The 18,770-nt window shown below is 47.7% G+C and overlaps 1 protein-coding gene across 3 annotated transcripts in view; it reads left to right on the forward strand.

The window, feature by feature from the left end:
- Positions 1-18,770, forward strand: part of LOC116955056 (furin-like) — a 42,974-nt gene that overhangs the window by 2,460 nt on the left and 21,744 nt on the right. For all 3 annotated transcript variants that reach the window (XM_032976008.2, XM_076052761.1, XM_076052762.1), the window contains exons 2-5: positions 5,349-5,585; positions 13,946-14,044; positions 16,805-16,900; positions 17,879-18,007. In XM_032976008.2, coding sequence (XP_032831899.2) covers positions 5,418-5,585; positions 13,946-14,044; positions 16,805-16,900; positions 17,879-18,007 — 492 coding nt within the window. In that variant the 5' untranslated portion in view covers positions 5,349-5,417. The remainder of the gene's footprint in view (positions 1-5,348; positions 5,586-13,945; positions 14,045-16,804; positions 16,901-17,878; positions 18,008-18,770) is intronic.

Consider the following 18,770-nt stretch of genomic DNA (forward strand, 5'->3'; position numbering starts at 1 on the left):
TACTCGCCAAAACGGCACTTTTCCCCCAACAGTCTGTTAAGGATATACGGGGATCTTTGTCTTGCAATGCTTTAGGAGCAAACACAAGGTAAGTGGGCTTTGGGACGAGTGCTGGTTGACGAGATTGACAATGGAATGACGGCCAAAGTGGGAGAATTCACCCGAGGCGGGGGGGTGTGGAGATGTCGCGATTGAAGTCGGCTCGTGTGTCGGTGCAGGGTAGGCCTTTGTACAGCAGTGGATTGAGCATGGTTGGCGATGAGTTTTTTTTTGTGCCTTAGTTACAAAGATGTGGCCTGAGCGAGCAAGTGCTGTTAGCGAGCACCTATGAAGGCTGGCACTGCTCACAAGGGGGTGAGTGGCCAACACCACGTCTGGCCCCCTTGGTCTCCCAAGTGGTGATGTTTTTCACACCGCACCAGGTATTTATTTAAGGCCGAGCCGACCTAGGGGAGGCTCAGGACCGGATAAATCGTCGCTGGTTTTGGCCGTGGGCAGGAATCTAGCTCGGGTACGGCAGGCTCGTAGTGCAGTGCGCGAACCGCTAGACTAGCGCTCCCCCACGCCACACTCTCGTCTTGGTTACACACATGTTGGGGACATACCTGCGGGGGCACTGGGAGATCAAAGGTATTTTTCAAGGGAGATCTGGGTTGTAAAACAAAGAATGTGCTTTGGTGCGCACATTTCTTCCTCGCGCAAAAATGGAGCAATGCGGTTTATAACCGCAACAAAAAATTAGGTGAGAAGTTTGTGCGGTTAGCCGTGGAAAGCGCCGTGGTCTCAAAAGCTGATGTTCACGAGATTCCATCGCTGGAAGTATATAATCTCTGATTTGGCCTTTGAGCCATTGGGACACATTTGGGTTGTTGGTACCAAGCAGGATGCCAAATTATTCGTATTTTCCTAAATCCTACTATCTCGAGATTAGAAATGTACATGATAGCAAGGTCACCGTGCTTGTGTTTAATGAGAATATATGAAGAAGGGTGCCTTTTCAATATGTTCGTTTGGCAGATAATGTTTTCGGGGGGGGGGGGGGTAATTAACGACTTTGATATGAAACGTCCGCAGAATGCGTACCTAGGAAGTTGTCTATAAGACATATGGTATGTCGACTGATATATTCCCATGGTGGGACACGGTCCTTGGTAGGCACCCCCCCCCCCCCCCCACTGCCTGTGGTGTAGACTGGCAGCGTTTGCAACCTTCGGTGGTACACAACCCCCTTGGTGCATGGGCTAATTGAGGTCGTTTTGAATATTGGAGGAAAGCGGGAATACCTGAATAAAACCCACCGACACATGAGGAGACTACGCTCGGGCTCGCGTGTGTATAGGTGTGCCGCGATTTTGGTTTTACGAAATTGCACGTAAACGCAAATTGACGAATTGTGGACACTTTTTTTTGTTATTTTTTTTTTACGAAATCGAATTTCCACGTTTACGATATTTCGCACTGCACGTGCCGTGAGATCGTCTTGACACGAAGCAACCGGGGAGGTTGCGTCATGTGTCCGCTGCTGGACATGTGTGAAAAAGAGCTTCACAGCTCATCAGGTTTCTCCTCTTGTCTAAATATTCTGATTCTGTACTCTTTGGTTCTATTCGGTAAAGTTACGTAAAAGTATAAAAACAACAACAAATCTAAATAAAAAATTCACGACGTTTCGGTCACAACACAAGTGGCCTTCATCAGGTGTTTTCGGGGGGGGGGGGATTAACGAGTTTCCTCCAACCTGATGTAGGCCACTTCTGTTGTGGCCGAAACGTCGTGAATGTTTTATTTTTTGTTGTTTTATACTTTTACGTGACTTTACCGAATAGGACCAAAGAGTATGGATCCTTGCAGTCACGAAAGCTTCAAATCTAGATTCTGATTCTGATCGGCGACAGTGTCATGGTGTCCCCTACAGTAGCAGCAGTAACGTCTCCGCAATCAACCCTCTCCCCACTCATTGCAACACGCAGCAGAACATTTGAGTTCCCTGAACAAGTTTGATTTTATTTTGTTTTAAAATTAAAGATTCTTCAGTCCTCTTGTATACTTATATTCTTCAGTATTATTATTTTTGTATTGTGAAACGCAATAATAGGGGAGTTTTTTTTAGGTTATGAGCAGAGCGTGAATGACTGCTCAACGCATCCATACATTTTTTTAATCAAATTAACGGGAAAAGCCATTCCGATTTACGAAATTTCGTTTTCCGGGTGTTTTTTTTTTGATGAATGTATCTCTTTCACAAATCGGGGGATCACCTTGTAAAGCAACAACTGCTTTTTGTGTTTCGTTTGTTGTCCTTAATCCACACCTCCGATTAGCACAGTTGACAACGTACGTTGAGAAAAAAAGTTCAACATGTATACCTGCATCACTATCACCTCCGATTCGCGTGGTCGGCTACGTATGGTGCGAAATAAGTCCCAACATACACACGTGCCTGCTGTCAACCTCAGTGCTGCACTGTCTCATGAGCCGCTACATTACAGGTGCTTTCCCACCCCTCTGTGGTTATTCAACCCAGCCACTTGAGTCACCGCCGCCGGTCTTGCTGCGATGTCATTTTTCGCCATGTGGTATAAAATTTCCACGACAAAATGACGCTACTGCAAATTCCCTTCAAGTTGTACTTGCAGCTCGCATTTTTGTATGTTCTTGTTTTTGTTCCTTGCTCTGCTTCCCGTCTGAAACGAGGATTTACCGACAGCTGCGTTTCACTCGGCATGAGCAATCCCTTGAGTCGTCTCGCTGTTGCATCTTTGCAGTCCTGTGACGCTGAGACCGTAGATCTTGTTGGTTCTGAGCCAATGGTGGAAATTCGACATTCCTGTGACGGGGACCAATCTCGCTTCCGTAAGATGACGGCTGTTGACTCCCCACGGTAGTACTCGGTTTCAATGATCCCATAGAGATGATGATCACGATCGGTCCAGTTGGTATTGGAACGCTCCAACTAGCGTTTTGCGAGTCGCATGCTTTTCCCACAGAGCCTCCATTGTCAATAATAAATAAAAGACTTATTGAAGAGCTGTGTACCAAAAAAAGTGCTCTGTACGGCAGCCATAAAAATGTAAGTGCTTTTACACGTCAACAGTTTTTTTGTAATGGTTGTGGTTTCTGAAAAGGCACATGTTGACCTGTGCTTATCAGCTGCGTAAGGTCAGGTCGGGTCGGTTCCTCCAATAGAATGTGTTTTTTTTCCAGCTATAATGATTGCTTAAGTTTCGCAAGGTCATTGCTTCACGTTATCTCTGTTGTTCCTCCTTGGCCTAGAAAAATACGGGCGGTTTAACTGGGTAAATAAATGAATTGCGTTGTGATGATGCGGTTGTCAGTGTTGAGACTACTTTGAATTTTGAGCATCTCTGAATACTCAATAGTGAAGATATGGCAATGGGTTGGTAAGACGAGTTCCTACGACACCAACAGCGGAAATTTAGTTTGGTTTGCCGACTTTGAACTTGTCTAAGATTGTGGATTTGTTGGGATTTTTTTGGCAGCTTGTGAAATTGTTCAACAATGGTCAAGTTGTTATCGACTTTGGAGGGCTTCTGGTGGGGTATTAATCCCTCACCAGTTCCCGATTGAAATCGCGAGTAATAATTAAATCGCCTCTTTGGCCTCTGCTGTGCAGAAGGGCCATTGTCCCAAAACCTCGCTTATTAAATGTTATTTATCCGTGTTTATTGACGAATGTAAAAAAAAAAATTCCCCCTTTATACAAAGGGCACTTTATCAACACCGAATTCATCCCATTTTCCCAAGTGTTTAATACAACATTGCCTCTGTGAGATATTAACGGGGACAGTATAAGGCGTCGAACCAATTGCATGCCCATTTTGTGGTTCAAAAAAAAATTCTGCTCTCGGTACATGCCGCATAATGCGCGGCACTAGAGAATGTGGCGATCCGTGCGAGGTTCCTTGCGTTGGCTCCCATCAGCCGTGCGCGATTGTCTGAACAACAAGGATTGGAAGTGTGATCCAGGAGCAACGAGGCTTTGTAAGCCTGGCTAAGCTGGTTCTAGCAGTGCACTGAGAGTGGATGGAAACTTATGCCTGTAGGTTTTCATGGTCACGCTGTGTCGCTGTCCCGCGCTTTGTTTCGTTGGTACCCCGTGTTGTTCCGCACGATCTCCGATGGTTTTGTCCCACGTGCTGAAGAAGGAAGTGGGACATCGTTGCAAGCAACCAAAGCAACGCGTGGCAACAACCTAAAAATACATCGGCGAGAATGGTTTACTTTTTATCCCACTCTATCGCCGATTATGACCAGCGATTTATGCAAGTGAATTCCAAATAATCCGCGTTGCTATTCGACCATATCATCGCAGATCCTTTAATCCATGGCGCATGTACGTATTTACACGTACGTACATACAATCCGAGGCTCGTCGCAGAGGGTCTGTAATCGGCTGGAGAAAATGTTGTGCCGACACCACGGTCTGCCGCAGATTGCGTGGAGAAATCGGCCGCGCGATTCGATTAATCCGACTCGGCATTAGAACGCTCTCCAACCTCTCATTGCGAGCCGCTCACTGTACCGGAGAGCTACCAGGCCAGATTATAGAATTAATAATGCCGCAGAGTTTACAGCCAGCTGTTCTGAACGCGTCGTGTCGTTCTAATATATTAGGCTCGGTCCGGCGATTGTCAAACACATGGTTGTGTTGTCCGTACATCACCCCATGCAAAAAAAAATGTCCCATGTTGTATTACGACGTTGCCGTAGTTTTTTCTTGTTTTTTTCGCTTTTGCTGTTTTGGTGACCCAGGGTCCCTCCTTGAAAAATTAGTCTCCATCCCCTGGGTCTCTCTTGACCACTACTCACCAGCTGGTTAAACAAAAAAATGCGGCCTGGTGGCTTGAGCGTTCAAGCTCGTGGCTGTCATTTCGATGAGCGTTTGGGACGTACGGCGAAGATGTTGTTAATTACCTCCCCTGGTATACAGGAGGTCGTGGTTACGATCCAGACCCTGACGCCTGCTGTATATTTGAAGTTTGCATGTCCTCTCCCTGTGGTCGCGTGGATTTTTCTCCCCTCTGCTGCTATAAATTTCCACGCGATAAGCCACTTCGTTGAGCTATCGTTCGTCACCAGGTCACTTCTGAAAAAGAGCTATATAGCCTTGTGGGGCCCTACCTGGTAAAATGAAGTTGGTTTTAGTTGTACAGTCCTCTTTATCTGAAAGTCAGTCTGACTTGTGCTTTGAATGACTTTTGCTAGTTCTCTATACTTGGCCCCAGTCAGGGAATTGTGGAGTGCTCGACTGGGCTCTGGGTTATCAAGAGAACCGAGCCATAGCCCAAGCAAAAAAACAAAATCTCCCGTTTTTTTTATGCGCACAGACGGCCAAGAGGAGCAAGGAGCGAAGCGCTTGAGGAGGGAGAGGAGGAAGGGAAGCGCACGAGGCCGCGATGCGGCGGACGTTGGCCCTGCTGGCGTGCGCCGTGTGGCTGGTGGCGGGCGGCGCGCGTGGCCAGCAGAGGGACGTGTACACGCACACGTGGGCCGTGCTCGTGCCGGGTGGCGCGGCCGCGGCCGACGACGTGGCGGGGAGGCACGGCTTCACCAACCTGGGGCAGGTGAGTGAGCACCACGCAAACCCCCACGCGGTTATTGTCTCGAGAGTCGCTGCGGTGGCGCGAGGATGTTACCGCCGTCGCCGGTATGCAGGAGGTCGTCGGTTCGACCCCCCGACGATTCCTGTTGTATATTTGGAGTTTGTGTTTACTCTTTCCCCGTGGTCACGTGGGTTTTTCTCGCTACCGTTTGGCTGCTGTAAAATTCCATGTGGTGACCCACTTGGTTGACCTATCAAATTGTGGCCAGGTCTCTTCTGAAAAAGAGCTACATGGCTCGGTGTGCCTTACCTGGTAAGATAAAAAATAGTTTAGTTTTAATTTGTTTTTATAGTCGGTCTGACCAGGACAGATCTGCAATGTGAAAAACTCTGTTAATGTGGGAAAGCAGTGACGTGCCCTCGGGTGGGGGGGTAGCATGTTCGTCACTTGTTGCAGAGGGCTCAGATTCCGATCCATTAGGCCACCCTGGTTATTACTGCAAAGGGGGCGGTGTTTTACCGTAATCTCCGATGCGCCATCGGCTTCACGGTTGATGTTAATGATCTCCCCCCCCCCCCCGACATAATTCGAAATGAGAGGGCCAGGCTGTTGAGTGCTAGCGTCACGCTCCAAATTTGCCAGTCGAAAAATTACACTTAAATTACTCGACTTTTTGGATTACCCACGGCAGCAGCAGCAATCATCCACTCCATACTTACTGACTGATGCCCAATTACATTAATGAGATGCCTTTTTTTTGGCAGAATAAAAAATGATAAAAATGTTAGAATAGGGTTTTTCCACCCTTGCTGGCAGTAAAACAGGAGTTAAGATGGTCAAACTCCAAATGGATATTCAGTTTAACACGTAGGCTTTCGCGACCAATATTATTCATAATAAAGGTTTTTGGGTTAGATCGCGTTATTTATAAACATTTATAAATAACGCGATCTAATCCAAATGGATATCTTTTAGCAAGGAATCAAGTTTACTGCATTAACCACACACAGTACATGTGGAATAAGTAATATAAAAATAAACTTTTTTTTAAATCACGCTTTAATGAAATTCACCGTACTGTTAATGGAAGAACTCCACAACTCCAGGATGTGACCCTGAAGCGTGCCACAACGTAAGGGGCCGTGGCCAAATACAGCCAACGTCGGTTTACCGTGGACAATTAGACCCAATCCGAAACATATAACATATAAAAAAGATTGTTTAAAAATATTTTTTTCCTTTTTTATGATAGAATATAGTATTGTCATTAGTATGACATACGTATACCGAGTTTGCAGTCGATACCACATTGGGAAGTGGGTAAAAATTGAGTTACAAGATTTGAGGATACAACGACAACATCAACAACAACAGAGCGAGTTAAATAAAAGCATGTAAAAAAACATGCAAACAAACATCTGATAATATATGCATTGTCCTTGCAACTGGCTTTCGCCAAAGAACAACGGCAAAAGGCGAACAGTGCAACCTTGATTTAAAGCTTTCGTGACTGCAGGGATTCATATTCTTGGTTCTTTCGGTAAAGTCACGTAGAAGGGAAACAATAAAATAATACAAATATAAAGCAATAAAATTGTCACGACGTTTCGACTGCAACACAAGCAATCATCATCAGGTGACTTTAACGAAAGAACCAAGAATATATATAGTGCAACCTTAATGCAAGTATCAGAACGCTCGAAGCTCGTCGGGACCTTTTTGCCAGTACCTAAAATGATGAAAAATTAGGATAGGTTTTACCCCTTTCTGGCAATAAAACGAGGTGATAAGAGTTTGATACGCCAAATAAGATATATTCTCTGCTTCTTTCGGTAAAGTCACTTAGATAGAAAAAAATCATAAAATCTACCTTGGTGACTTTACCAAACGAACCAGAGAGTATGGATTCCTGCAGTCACGAAAGCTTAAAATCAAGATCAAATAAGATATATATATTTTTTTAAAGGCATCGTCAAGTTTGCATTAACCAACATGTACTTGTGACAAAAAAAACATGCAAACGAGTGCCCAATTGCAGGCCAGGTGCAGAGTCTCCTCTTGCCACACAGGGACAGCTGCCACTGGGGGTGCCCCTTTCAAGTGTGGCAAGATGAGATGCGATGTAAAGCGCTCGCTCTCCCTCTCTAATGGGGTGTAAAGAATCTGAATTGGAATCTTTGTTTCAGACTTGATGAATCTGTTGAGCTTACGAAGCTCTTTTTCACAGGTGTGTCCATTTGGGGCGCGGGGTCGGAAAGTTGCAACAACAAACAATACAAAAACGCGATAGGAGTGCAAAGTATAGGAAAGGTAAGAAAATCACAAATGTTTTACCTAAAACTAAACTCTCTTTATTTTTCCAGGTAAAGCCCACCGAGCTATTAGCTCAATTTTTAGAATCGATCTGGCCACAAAGTGGCTAATTACGTGGAAATTTATAGCAGCCAAATAATCTAAATAATTTAAGGCGCTCCCAGACGCCCCCCCCCCGCCGCCTCTGGTGTTAAGGGCATTCTATCACCAACAAATAATTCTTCACTTTTTTTTTATTGTAGTCCTAAGTCAAAAGTCGTGGTGCAAATGGGTTGGCACCCTGAACTTGCAATCCAGAGGTTTGTAGCAGCGGTGCTCCAAACCACCTTGTCACCGCCCCCCCCCCCACCCTTCTATTCTGGCGTACGGAATCAAATATGTTCACGAGCGAGACGTCGATGTCCTTCTGCTGGCCACGACGAGAGCGCCTTTGGCAGAGGGAGAGAGAGTTGGTGTCGATTCGCAGTTCCTCCGTTGAAGGACCGCAGGCCCACAGTGGAATTACTGTGCGGTCCGCAGTTTGTGTTGCGCTGCCACAATCGTACCACTGTGTGCCTCGCGTTTCATTTTCCATTCGTGGGGGAGATGTGCGCGTCGGCCTGTTGATGTTCGGATGGCGCGGTTTGACGGCTCCCCACTGACACCACCTTTGCACATTCACTCCTTTCTCGCACGCTCACTGACGCGTGCTGTTTCATATTTGAAAGCGTCATTGAAGCCCCCCCTGTCGTGTTTTTATTCCGTGCCATCTCGCCGCCAAGCTGAAAGGCTTTCTGTGCGGATTACTCGACCGTTGATATATATTTAAAAATAATCTGAATCGTTCATCTGTTTTGCGAGGAAGGAGGGAGCAGCGCTCGTCTGCTCCTGCTGGCCCTGCCGTGATCATAAATCCCTTGCCGTGTGTTTTACGAGTGACCATGCTTCTCTGGGAAGTGGTGGTTTTTGTGTAGGTCAAGCCCGGTGGTTTGGTTATGCGGTTACTGCTGCGGTGGTTGGTTGGTTGGTTCAACTTGTGCGACCACTGCTCCTTTTCCTCCACTGGAGTGTGCAATATGTGCAGTCTTTGTTCTGTGATCTCGCGTGCCCCTCGCATTATTTAGATTATTTTGGCTGCTATAAATTTCCAAATGAAAGCCCACTTTGTTGAGCTATCATTTGCAACAAAGTCGCTTTTGATAAGTAATTTAATGCCTCGGTGGGCTCTGCCTGGCAGGATGGTTTTGTTTGTTTGATTTTTGGGTGATTTGTTACCTTTCTTGTACTTTACACTACTGTACCATCGTTTGTTTTTGTGCTATTATTTGTTGTAACATTCTTGCCCATCCCCTACTGGCAATCTGTGAAAAAGAGCTTTTTAGCTCATTGGATACCTCCAGTATAAATATTCAGATTCTGCATGGGCATAGAAAACTCCCGCATACATATAAATAAATCGGCCGTGCATTCATTCACTCATCAGCCATGATAAGTACACTGCTGGATATGAAGACCTTTGCATGCAGTTGCAAGCCATTTGGCATCTGCGCACGAGCTGAGTTTATCTCTGCACCCCGCCTGCGATGGACATTCCCCACTGCCTGCTATTCCTTCGCCTTTCTTGCCCGCTGACCATCAATCCCCCCCTTGTGACATATTCTGCCAAAGCCCCATGTCCGTTTCTTTGCCACCTAATGCACTGTACAACCCTTGTGTAAAATCCCCAAAAAACTCTATTTTAACAGGCCCACCGAACTCTATAGCTCTTTTCTCAGAAGCAACCTGGCCACAAATAATTGCTAGTTCAAAGAAAGTGGCTTATAAATGTGGAGGGTGAAAAATCCACTTGAGCACAGGGAGACGCACGCAAACTCCAAAATATACAGCAGGCGTCCGGGTAGGGATCGGACCCACGACCTCGTGTATACCAGGCGAGGGAGAAAACATCTCGCCACCACGGCGTAGACTTTGTTATTGTGGTCAGATTAATCCTTGTTGGTCTGGCGTTGGATCCGGACCAGTGCATGAGTCTCGAGCGCTCTGCGTTTGGATCGGTTTCATCGAATGAAGCTAAGGATGTTGACGTTTTAATCCGGAAGAGCGAGAATGCCGTGACGGATTTATACAAAAAAAATTCCATGGGAAGCGACTGTTCGCGTTTGTGGTCTTCGTGGCGGAAATGACTTGAATTTACCCTCCCGGGTTACAGAGCGTTTAAGCATGCGTGTTATTTAAAGCATTAAAAAAAAAAATTTCCGTGAACTGTTTACACTTTAACGATAAACAAGACGTGGACGAGCCTGTTTTTTTCCAGCAAAGTTTTTTTCCAGTACAGTCAATTATAATGCTGAAAAATAATGTCCATCTGATCCTCATCATCGTTGTCAAAGTTTTCATATCTATGATGATCACGTAAAAATCGTCATCATATTAGATCATAATCAGATTCACCATCATAATCGTCATCCCCCTGGCAGTGTTTAAATGAGTAGCGACTGTTTGTGACAGGAAAGCAGTGGTCATCCTATGGGGCAGACTTGGCCCTCGCCATGTCAATGTGGAATTTGTAACTGAGTGCCCCCCGCCCCCTAAGCTCGCTGGAGCAGGGAAATGTTAGTCTCGAGGGCAACAGCTGTTGACTTATCACAAGGTGGTACGCGTTGTATCAAGATGTTAACTCCCTCCCCTGGTATATTTGGAGTTTGCGTTCTCTCTCTCTCTCACGGATTTTTCTCTCTACCATCTGCCTGCTGTAAATATCCATGTGATGAGCCACTTAATTGACCTATCAATTGTGGCCAGGTCGTTTATGAAAAAGAGCTACATAGCTCAGTGGGCCGTACATGGTAACATAAAAAACATTTTTTTTATATATATAGTTTATCTGAATAGATCACGTAAATTTCTCCAAACAACAATGATCCTGATTTTTAAACATTCCTTGTGCGCCCCGAAGCCTCGTTAGTGTTATCCAAAAATATTAGCGTGGCGACCAATGTCTTCTCGTTTGGTTGGCCATCGGACAAAGACGGTCGCAACGCGTCGCTTTCAGATGCACTTCTGCGGTTGTCTGGAACGCTCTTCCTTCCGATTCATTGGGAAGCCACTGGAAGCTATGCACTTTTAAATCATCCAGATTGAAAACTAATTTCTTTAACTGCTTTTTTTTAATTTAGTTGTCCTTTGCCCCGCATCTCCCGATTTTTAGCATGGTTGGCTACGTGCGGTGCGAAAGAAGTTGTACGTACATGAATTGTCTTGTTTAGCTTGTATAATGTTCATCGGCAGTACGGCCTGTTTTCACAACGCTATTTTGATAGAACAAGATGAATGTATTGGAACACTTTTCATAACGCAGATGCGAATTGGATGTAACGCGATCGAGTTAATGGAACACGCGTCACTTGAGTAGTAAGGAATGAGCGGTTGTACGTCTGGCTTGGCGTAGCATCGCACCAGGTGGGATGCTGATAGATGCTACCCACGCGCCTCGGTCTTTATTCAGTATTCGCTTTACCATATTATATATTTATTAGAATTCGGTGTGCTTCAGGAACGCAACTACTGCGTTTTATAAGAGAATCGACTGCACTCACTCGGTACAAGAGCGAGCGAGAATGCAGCATAGCAGTCGCCCACACGAAGCACGGCAAAGAGCCGATGCCTTGCGCAGTCCCCTTTTCCTTCCGTGTGCCGTCCCGGCTTTCGCCCGTGCTCCTACAGCCTGTTAAGGCTATACGGGGGATCTTTGCCTGTATCTTTGTGGTGGGCTTGTGTGCTGGAGCTTCTCGCCTTGGCAGGAATTCTGGAGGTTTAGCGACACGGGGGGATGAGTTTCCCCCCCCCCCTCTCCCCCCGTGCTGTGGGGTTTGAAGGTTACTCTGCCGCGGCTCCTTGTAACGTTTTTCTGGGCTGTGCCGCTGCAGCGTGGTTGTCCGGCGTGTACGGAAGAAGCTCTCGGCATGCGGGAGCGAAACGTCGGACGCCCGCACCTACGATTAGCCCGCCGCGCCTCCCGATTTTTGGCTGCGTACTGTAAGAAAGAAGTTTGACGTACGTACACAACTTGCCGAACGACAACAACGGACGATGACAACACACTGCGGCACAACCCGAAGGCCACATGGAAGAGTGACGCAGCGCATTGAAAATATTCTTGAGCGGTTTATACGTCTGTCTGGAAGTTCACTATGTCCACGTCAGACTTTTGAGCTGGCACTTGCCGTTGTGGGCTCGCGTTTGTGGGCTCAAGTTATGGCACCAGTTTAGGGCTCAAGCACTGGGCCCTGGTATCTCTATCTCTCTCGCTCTCTCTCTCGGGGGGATTCGTGGTAATCGTCGTTTTGGAGACGGTCAGCCAGCACTGCTGAAACGTGACCATCACGATGGCCACGTCACGGACACGGAGAGACTCCCAGCGCGGGGTGCTTAAACGTCTCGGCGGCTCCGGCGCCGTTGTGAACGTCTCCTGGCCGTTCGTAGCGGTTGTGTCAGAAACGCCCTGACTTCGGGATTGAACCCAGCGCGGCTCTGTGTCTCCCACACACGACCATCGTAAACACGATGCCCTTTTTCACGGCGAATGCTTTTCTCGCAGTTTCCGACCGGCCGTGTGTCCTGCTTTCGCAAGATGAAAAGACGACCCCTTGTATTGGGTTTTTTTTTTCCCGAACAGTGCGATTGCTGTTCCGTGTTATTATTATACAATCTCGCGAAATGCCACGTAGGAAAGTATGGGGTAACCAAACTGCATTGTCGGATTAAATCCGGAGAGAATCGCTTGAGCTTATTTTGCGATGAGCCTCGAGCAGAGGCGTAGACAAATGTGACTTTGTATCCCTCAAGTCACATGATGGGGGGTGGCAGTATGGGTGGCATTGAGCCACTGGTGGAAATTCTACATTTCCATGGCAGGGGCGTGTGTGTGTATGGGAAGCGGTGGTGTGGTGGTTAGTACACTGCGCTACAATTCCGTCGATCTGGGTTCAATTCCCGCTCACGGGAATTGAATAAATAGTTCCTTGGCCTCTCCTAAGTCGACTCGGACTCAAATGAGTACCTGGTGCGATGTGTAAAAAAAAAAGATCTTCACTCGGGTGAGAAAGACGGCCGGGCGTGGTGTTGGCCACTCGCCCCCTGGTCTGCCGTGCTGACCTTCATAGGTGTTGCCCCAACAGTGTGTTTAAAGGTAGGGGATCTTTGTCTTTGTTTATATATGCATGCATATCTATATGTGGACTTTAGGACCGTGGTGAGGCCCTTTTGTTGGTCTTCTCTCACAACACCTCTTAGTGACGCTGCATGGGCTACTTGAAGTATATTTTATCTCTGTTAGGTTAGATGGCGGTCACACAGTGGTCACCGCGCTGCATTATTCTACGCACCTGGTGACTTGTGTTCGATTCCCAAGCGTCTTTGGCTTCCTCCTCTTAAGTAAACCGAATGCTCTGAACGGATAAGATTGTGCAGTGAGCGGCGCGTCTGTGGGTGCGAACACGTGCGCATAGCCGCTACCGGTGGTGTCGGTCGGCCTCAGGTGGAGGAAGCTTTTTTTTTCTGAAGGAAGCTGCCGAGCAGTTGGCGTTTGTCGCCCTCCGGCAACAACAACGGAGGGCGGAGGAGCGATGCTCGCAACAACAAACACTGAATTTTGGCACTGTGTGGAGCACATTGGGTGCATGTGCCAGTCATTTCAGGCAGTCGACCCATAACACCTGGGTCTGTCGTTGTGAGCTGCTAACAATGAGCCTTCGACAACTCTCATAATGTCCTCGAAGTAAACCTAGCCTGGCGCAAGCTCTATGGTGATGTGACCGTCACCTAAGCGTGAATGGGGACTGTTATAATTTTGGTGCATTTGTAATTGGAGGGGGGGTTGTGAAATTTCCTGTGGACTTATTTCGGCCTTGCGGGGGAAGTACCTGTCGTGGTGTGTTTTAAACGTGAGCACTGGGTTGGCAAAAGTGGCCGGTTGTGGTGCTGACTAAAAACCACCCTTTCATGCTCTGTTGATGTCTTCATTGGTGATTGCGAACAGCACTTGCCCTCTTGAGTCCTATATGTGTGTGTGTGTGTACGTGTCGTCACAGATATTTGGGGATTACTATCATTTCCGGCATCGGGCGGTCGCAAAGCGATCCCTGTCGAGACATCACAACCGGAATCTGAAGCTGCAAAAGGAACCCAAGGTAAAGTCACACACACTCCCCCCCCCCCCCCACCTCGATCGACAGCGCGCGGACAGTCCCACCTGATGAGGCTGTCTCCAATAGCACGCTCACAGAGTAGTCTCTTTTGGGGTCTCTCTCTCTCTCTCTCAATACAACGATGGACTTTGAGACCGTGGTCTTCGATGAGCTCTCTAGAATTAAATATATCACTCGCAGAGTGGACGCTCGCAACGCACGAGTTGTTTCTCAAACTTTTTTTGGTTCCACGGACCGCTGAGCCGATGCAAACATTTCCGCAGACCGACCCAGCCCCAACCCTGGTAAAAAAAAACACATTCACTTATCTCTAAACTACCACTAATGCTAAATGATTAATGTTTCCGGAACATAATTTTTTTTACTGCGCTGAAAGATTTTTTTTTTTTAGGGAGGGCATTTGGATCTTGGGGTTATGGTATTTTACCAAACTTCATTTTATTGAATTAATTTATAAATGTAATGTCTGAAATGAAACGGCTATATGTTGCCGTTAATTCTGGCACAACCTGCGTTTGCATCAGTCACCACCTGGCAGACTCGCGAACCACATTCTGAGAACAACCGCAATACAACAATCGATTTTGTGACCGGTCTTAGATGGGCTCTCCAGACATAAATAGAAGAGGAACAATAAAATTCTCACAACGTTTCGACTGCAACACAAGCAATCATCATCAGGTGTGAAAACCACAGCAAGAAAAATAATAATAATTTTTCTTGCTGTAAATTTTCTTGCTGTGGTTTTCACACCTGGATGATGATTGCTTGTGTAGCAGTCGAAACGTCGTGAGAATTTTATTGTTTTATATTTTTTGGATTTTATTGTTTCCCTTCTACGTGACTACCGAAAGAACCAAGAATATGAATCCCTGCAGTCACGAAAGCTTTAAATAAAAATTGAATAGAAGACTGGCAGACTAGTCTCTGATCGGTTCTGTAGAATTTAGGCTTGGTATTCCATTCTCGGACGGGGGGTCCCTAGACAACAATAGACTTGCACAGACTGGTTTGTGATGGGCTCTGTAGAATCTAGGCTTTTGACATTCCAGTCTCTGACGGGCTCTCGAGACGATGGCGGACTAACAGACCGGTCTCTGATCAAGTCCGCATCAGACAAGAGACTTCCTGTCTTTCTCCGCCCCCACGATCGGGTCACATGCTCCGTGCGCTGTGACGCCGCCGACTTCGCGTTTTTTATCGCTCTGCATTTACGCAGCTGTGAATGTCGCCAAACCGCAAAGTCTCCTCCCACCCAGACGGTATCCCACGCCCAGCGGTCTCCGTGTCTCCCTGGGTACAGCTGCTGCTGCCACCTCGGGGGGGGGGGAGGGGGTGGGGGGTGGGGGGGGGTGACCAATTTGAATTGCGCCACTGTGCGAAAACGGAACGAGACCGAGGTTCACGTTGTGGCCAAAACTGAGTCCCTGCAGCCACGCTCAAGGGATCGATCGATGAATCGCACCGGCCGTCGAAGGTCGGCCTGAGGGGTCGACGCAAAGCGACCTGGTTCGCAACGACGTCGTGGTGGCGAGAGCACCCATGGTCCTGAGATTTTGACTAACCTCGCCTGATGTGCAGGATGTCGTGGATTATAGATGCGCACCCTTTGACGCCTGTGTGTTTAGAGTTTGCGTGTCTCTGCCCGTGGTCGCCTGCATTTTTCTCCTAAGTCCTTCTGGTTTTTCCCTCCGCATTTAGAATCGGCAACACGAGTTTCGAGTATTTGGCTGCTATCAACTAAGCCACTTCGTTGAGCTATAATTCGTGACGGGCCCGGTCACTTCCGACAAAGAGCTACACAGCAGCTCTGAGCCTTACCGTCCGCCAGGATTGCGTTTCCTCCTTTTGGTGCGGTGGCGTTTGGCGGCGGCGGCGGCGGCATCACTGGGAGGGCGAGCCGCTTGGTGAAGCGGCTGTCATTTTCAGTTTTTTGTTTTCTTTCTTTCTCGATGATGATGATTTTCGTGCTTAGTCAGAAGCCGGTGGTGACATGTCGTAGCCACTCCCCCGCCACGTGTGGATTGGTGTAAATTTAGTGGGGCTTTTTCATCATCGAAATCGTTATTTAGACTGGTGGAAGAATCCGATGTACAAGTGTACAATATGGGTGGGTTGGCAAGTTACAACAGCAAACAATACAAACTGAAGTGTTTTATTTTGCCAGGTAAGGCCCACTAAAGCTCTATAGGCCTGTTTTTTTTTCCAAAGCGAACAAATGATCGCCCAATGAAGTGGCGCTCATCATCGTCACGTAGACATTTATCGCAGCCAAATACTCTGAAAGGCACGTCGATGTTGATTCTAAATGCGGAAGGGAAAACAAAAACGTGAGGACCCGGACAAAAATCCACGGGACCACAGGGAAAAGAGCGAGACTCCAAATATACAGCAGGCGTCGTGGTCAGGATTGAACCCACGACTTCGGAGAATGGTAAGCAAGTCACGAAATATAAATAAATAAACAGTCCCAGAGCACACCAAGATGACATCACACGGCACAGTCATCCCCGTCCGGTAGTTGTCGTCTTAGTCTAGCCAGCGACGACCCGTGGACTTTCAGTCACGTCGTGGTCATGCGGGGAGTGGGTGAGGGTTTTTCACTTCGTGACCCAGGCCACACCGCTGAGTCGACGATTCCCCCCCCCCTTCCCCCGGGGGGCCCCCGTTTGACTTCCTCACGCCCGGTTGCACAAAATCAACTTGAACTGTGAAGCCCCCCCTCCCCTGCCCTTCGCCCAGGTGCAATGGGCCGAGCAACAGGTGGTGAAGGCCCGGAGAAAACGGGAGCTGTTCCAGGAGCCCACCGATCCCAAGTACTTGCTGCAGTGGTATCTGGTACGTGCACCGCACTCTCCAATGCACGCCGACGCCTCTCATTGTAATGTAATGCAGACCAGTGCCTTGTAATGTAACGTAACACAATGCAGATGCCTTGCATTGTAATGGAATGCAATGCCGAGGCCTTTATACCCCCAGCATGTTACAATGCACGCTAACACATTGCGCACCGATGCATTGCTAGCCATCGGACAAAGACGGTCACGGCATTGCCCGTTTTCAGATGCTCTTCCGCGGCCGTCTGGAATGCTCTTTCGGTACTAGGAATCTACTGGGTCTGTGCATTTATAAGTCTACATTGAAAACTAATTTCTATCGAACTGCTTTTTGTGTTTTCCTGCCGATTTCAGTACGTAGCCAACTGTGCTAATGGAGGTTAGCACAGTTGCCTATGTACGGAGCAAAATAAGTTTAACATGAATACAAAATATGCACCAATGCATTATAATACACACCAACGTGTAACAATACAAACCAATGCATTACAATTCACACCAGAATGCATTGCAGTAGATGACAGTGACGCAACATTGCATTGCTTGAGACCGCAATGTCTTATGGCAATGCTTTGAATGCACCGTGTTGTGGAAGAGGCTCGTGAAGGACGCTGCTACTGGGCAGTTTGACGCATTCGCCCTCCAGCAACAACGAAGGGCGGAGGAGCGACGCTCGCAATGAGGAGCGACGCTCGCAATAACGAGCGGTGCACCGGGTGGCTAAAACGCAGCAAGTTGGCACAGTAGGGGGCACAGGTGGTGCATCGGCCAGTCATCTCAGTAGGTCAACCCATGGCACCTGGGTCTGCCCCGCGACCTGCCAGCAACAAACCATCGAACGCATCACCTGGCCTCGGTGCACCCAGCCTGGCACAAGCGCCGTGGCGACGTCGCCGCCACTTGGTGGCGACCGGCGGCTATTTGCCGCAGCTGCTGTTGTAGTATCGTTCGCCTTCCCCTGCGTCCTGCGCGAGTGCAGCACAACAGCGTGCACCACGACCTGAACGTCCTCGCCGCGTGGAGCCAGGGCGTCTCGGGCCGCGGTGTCGTCGTATCCATCCTCGACGACGGCATCGAGAAGAACCACCCCGACCTGGTGTCCAACTATGTGAGTCCGGCTCTGGGGGCGGGTGGCGGTGGCGGTGGGTGGACACGGTTGAGGGGCAGGGGCTGGGTGTCTTGAGTACTGAACTATAACATTAAACTACGGCAGGCTCTCGATTATCCGCGCTAATGACGGGGGGGAGGACCGCCGCGGATAATAAAAAAATCGCGGATGATCCAAAAAATATGAAATTTCCGCGGATCTCTTTGCCAAAAACCACTTTGTCGGTATGAACCACTTGATGATCGGTATGAATGAAGAACGCACGCTCACGATCGAGTGATAAATACACGTGCTCGGTGATAACGCTTTCCTGCTCCCGTGCAGAAGACTCGGCCCACGAAGTGGGTTGCAGAGCCACGCCAATCAACAATCAAACTCCACCCACCGTTGTAAAGATATGCAACTACTGTACTGTACTGTTAGGGGCCATCACGTGGATTTCGGGTTAACCGGAGTACATATTTATTCGTTTTACATGTTTTAATTACACGTGATTTTCAACAAACATTTACAAGAATAACAATGTATAACTGTTTTTAGATTATCAATTTGGGCTTAAGGGAAAAAAATAAACTGCCTGTGTAATAATTGAGTCTCTGCTGTATGTTTATTTTACTATGTAAGCCCCACTGAGCTACTTTATAGCTTTAGAAGCCACTTGGCTTTCGCTAATGATAGCTCAGTGAAGTGGCTTTTTACCGCCATGTGGATATTTACAGCAGCCAGCACAGTGTCACTGTGGTATCCGGCCAGAAAACCTGGG

The sequence above is a fragment of the Petromyzon marinus genome, chromosome 57 (genome assembly GCF_048934315.1).
Source record: "Petromyzon marinus isolate PM22_M1 ecotype Great Lakes invasive population chromosome 57, UKy_Petmar_22M1.pri1.0, whole genome shotgun sequence".
NCBI lineage: Eukaryota > Metazoa > Chordata > Hyperoartia > Petromyzontiformes > Petromyzontidae > Petromyzon > Petromyzon marinus.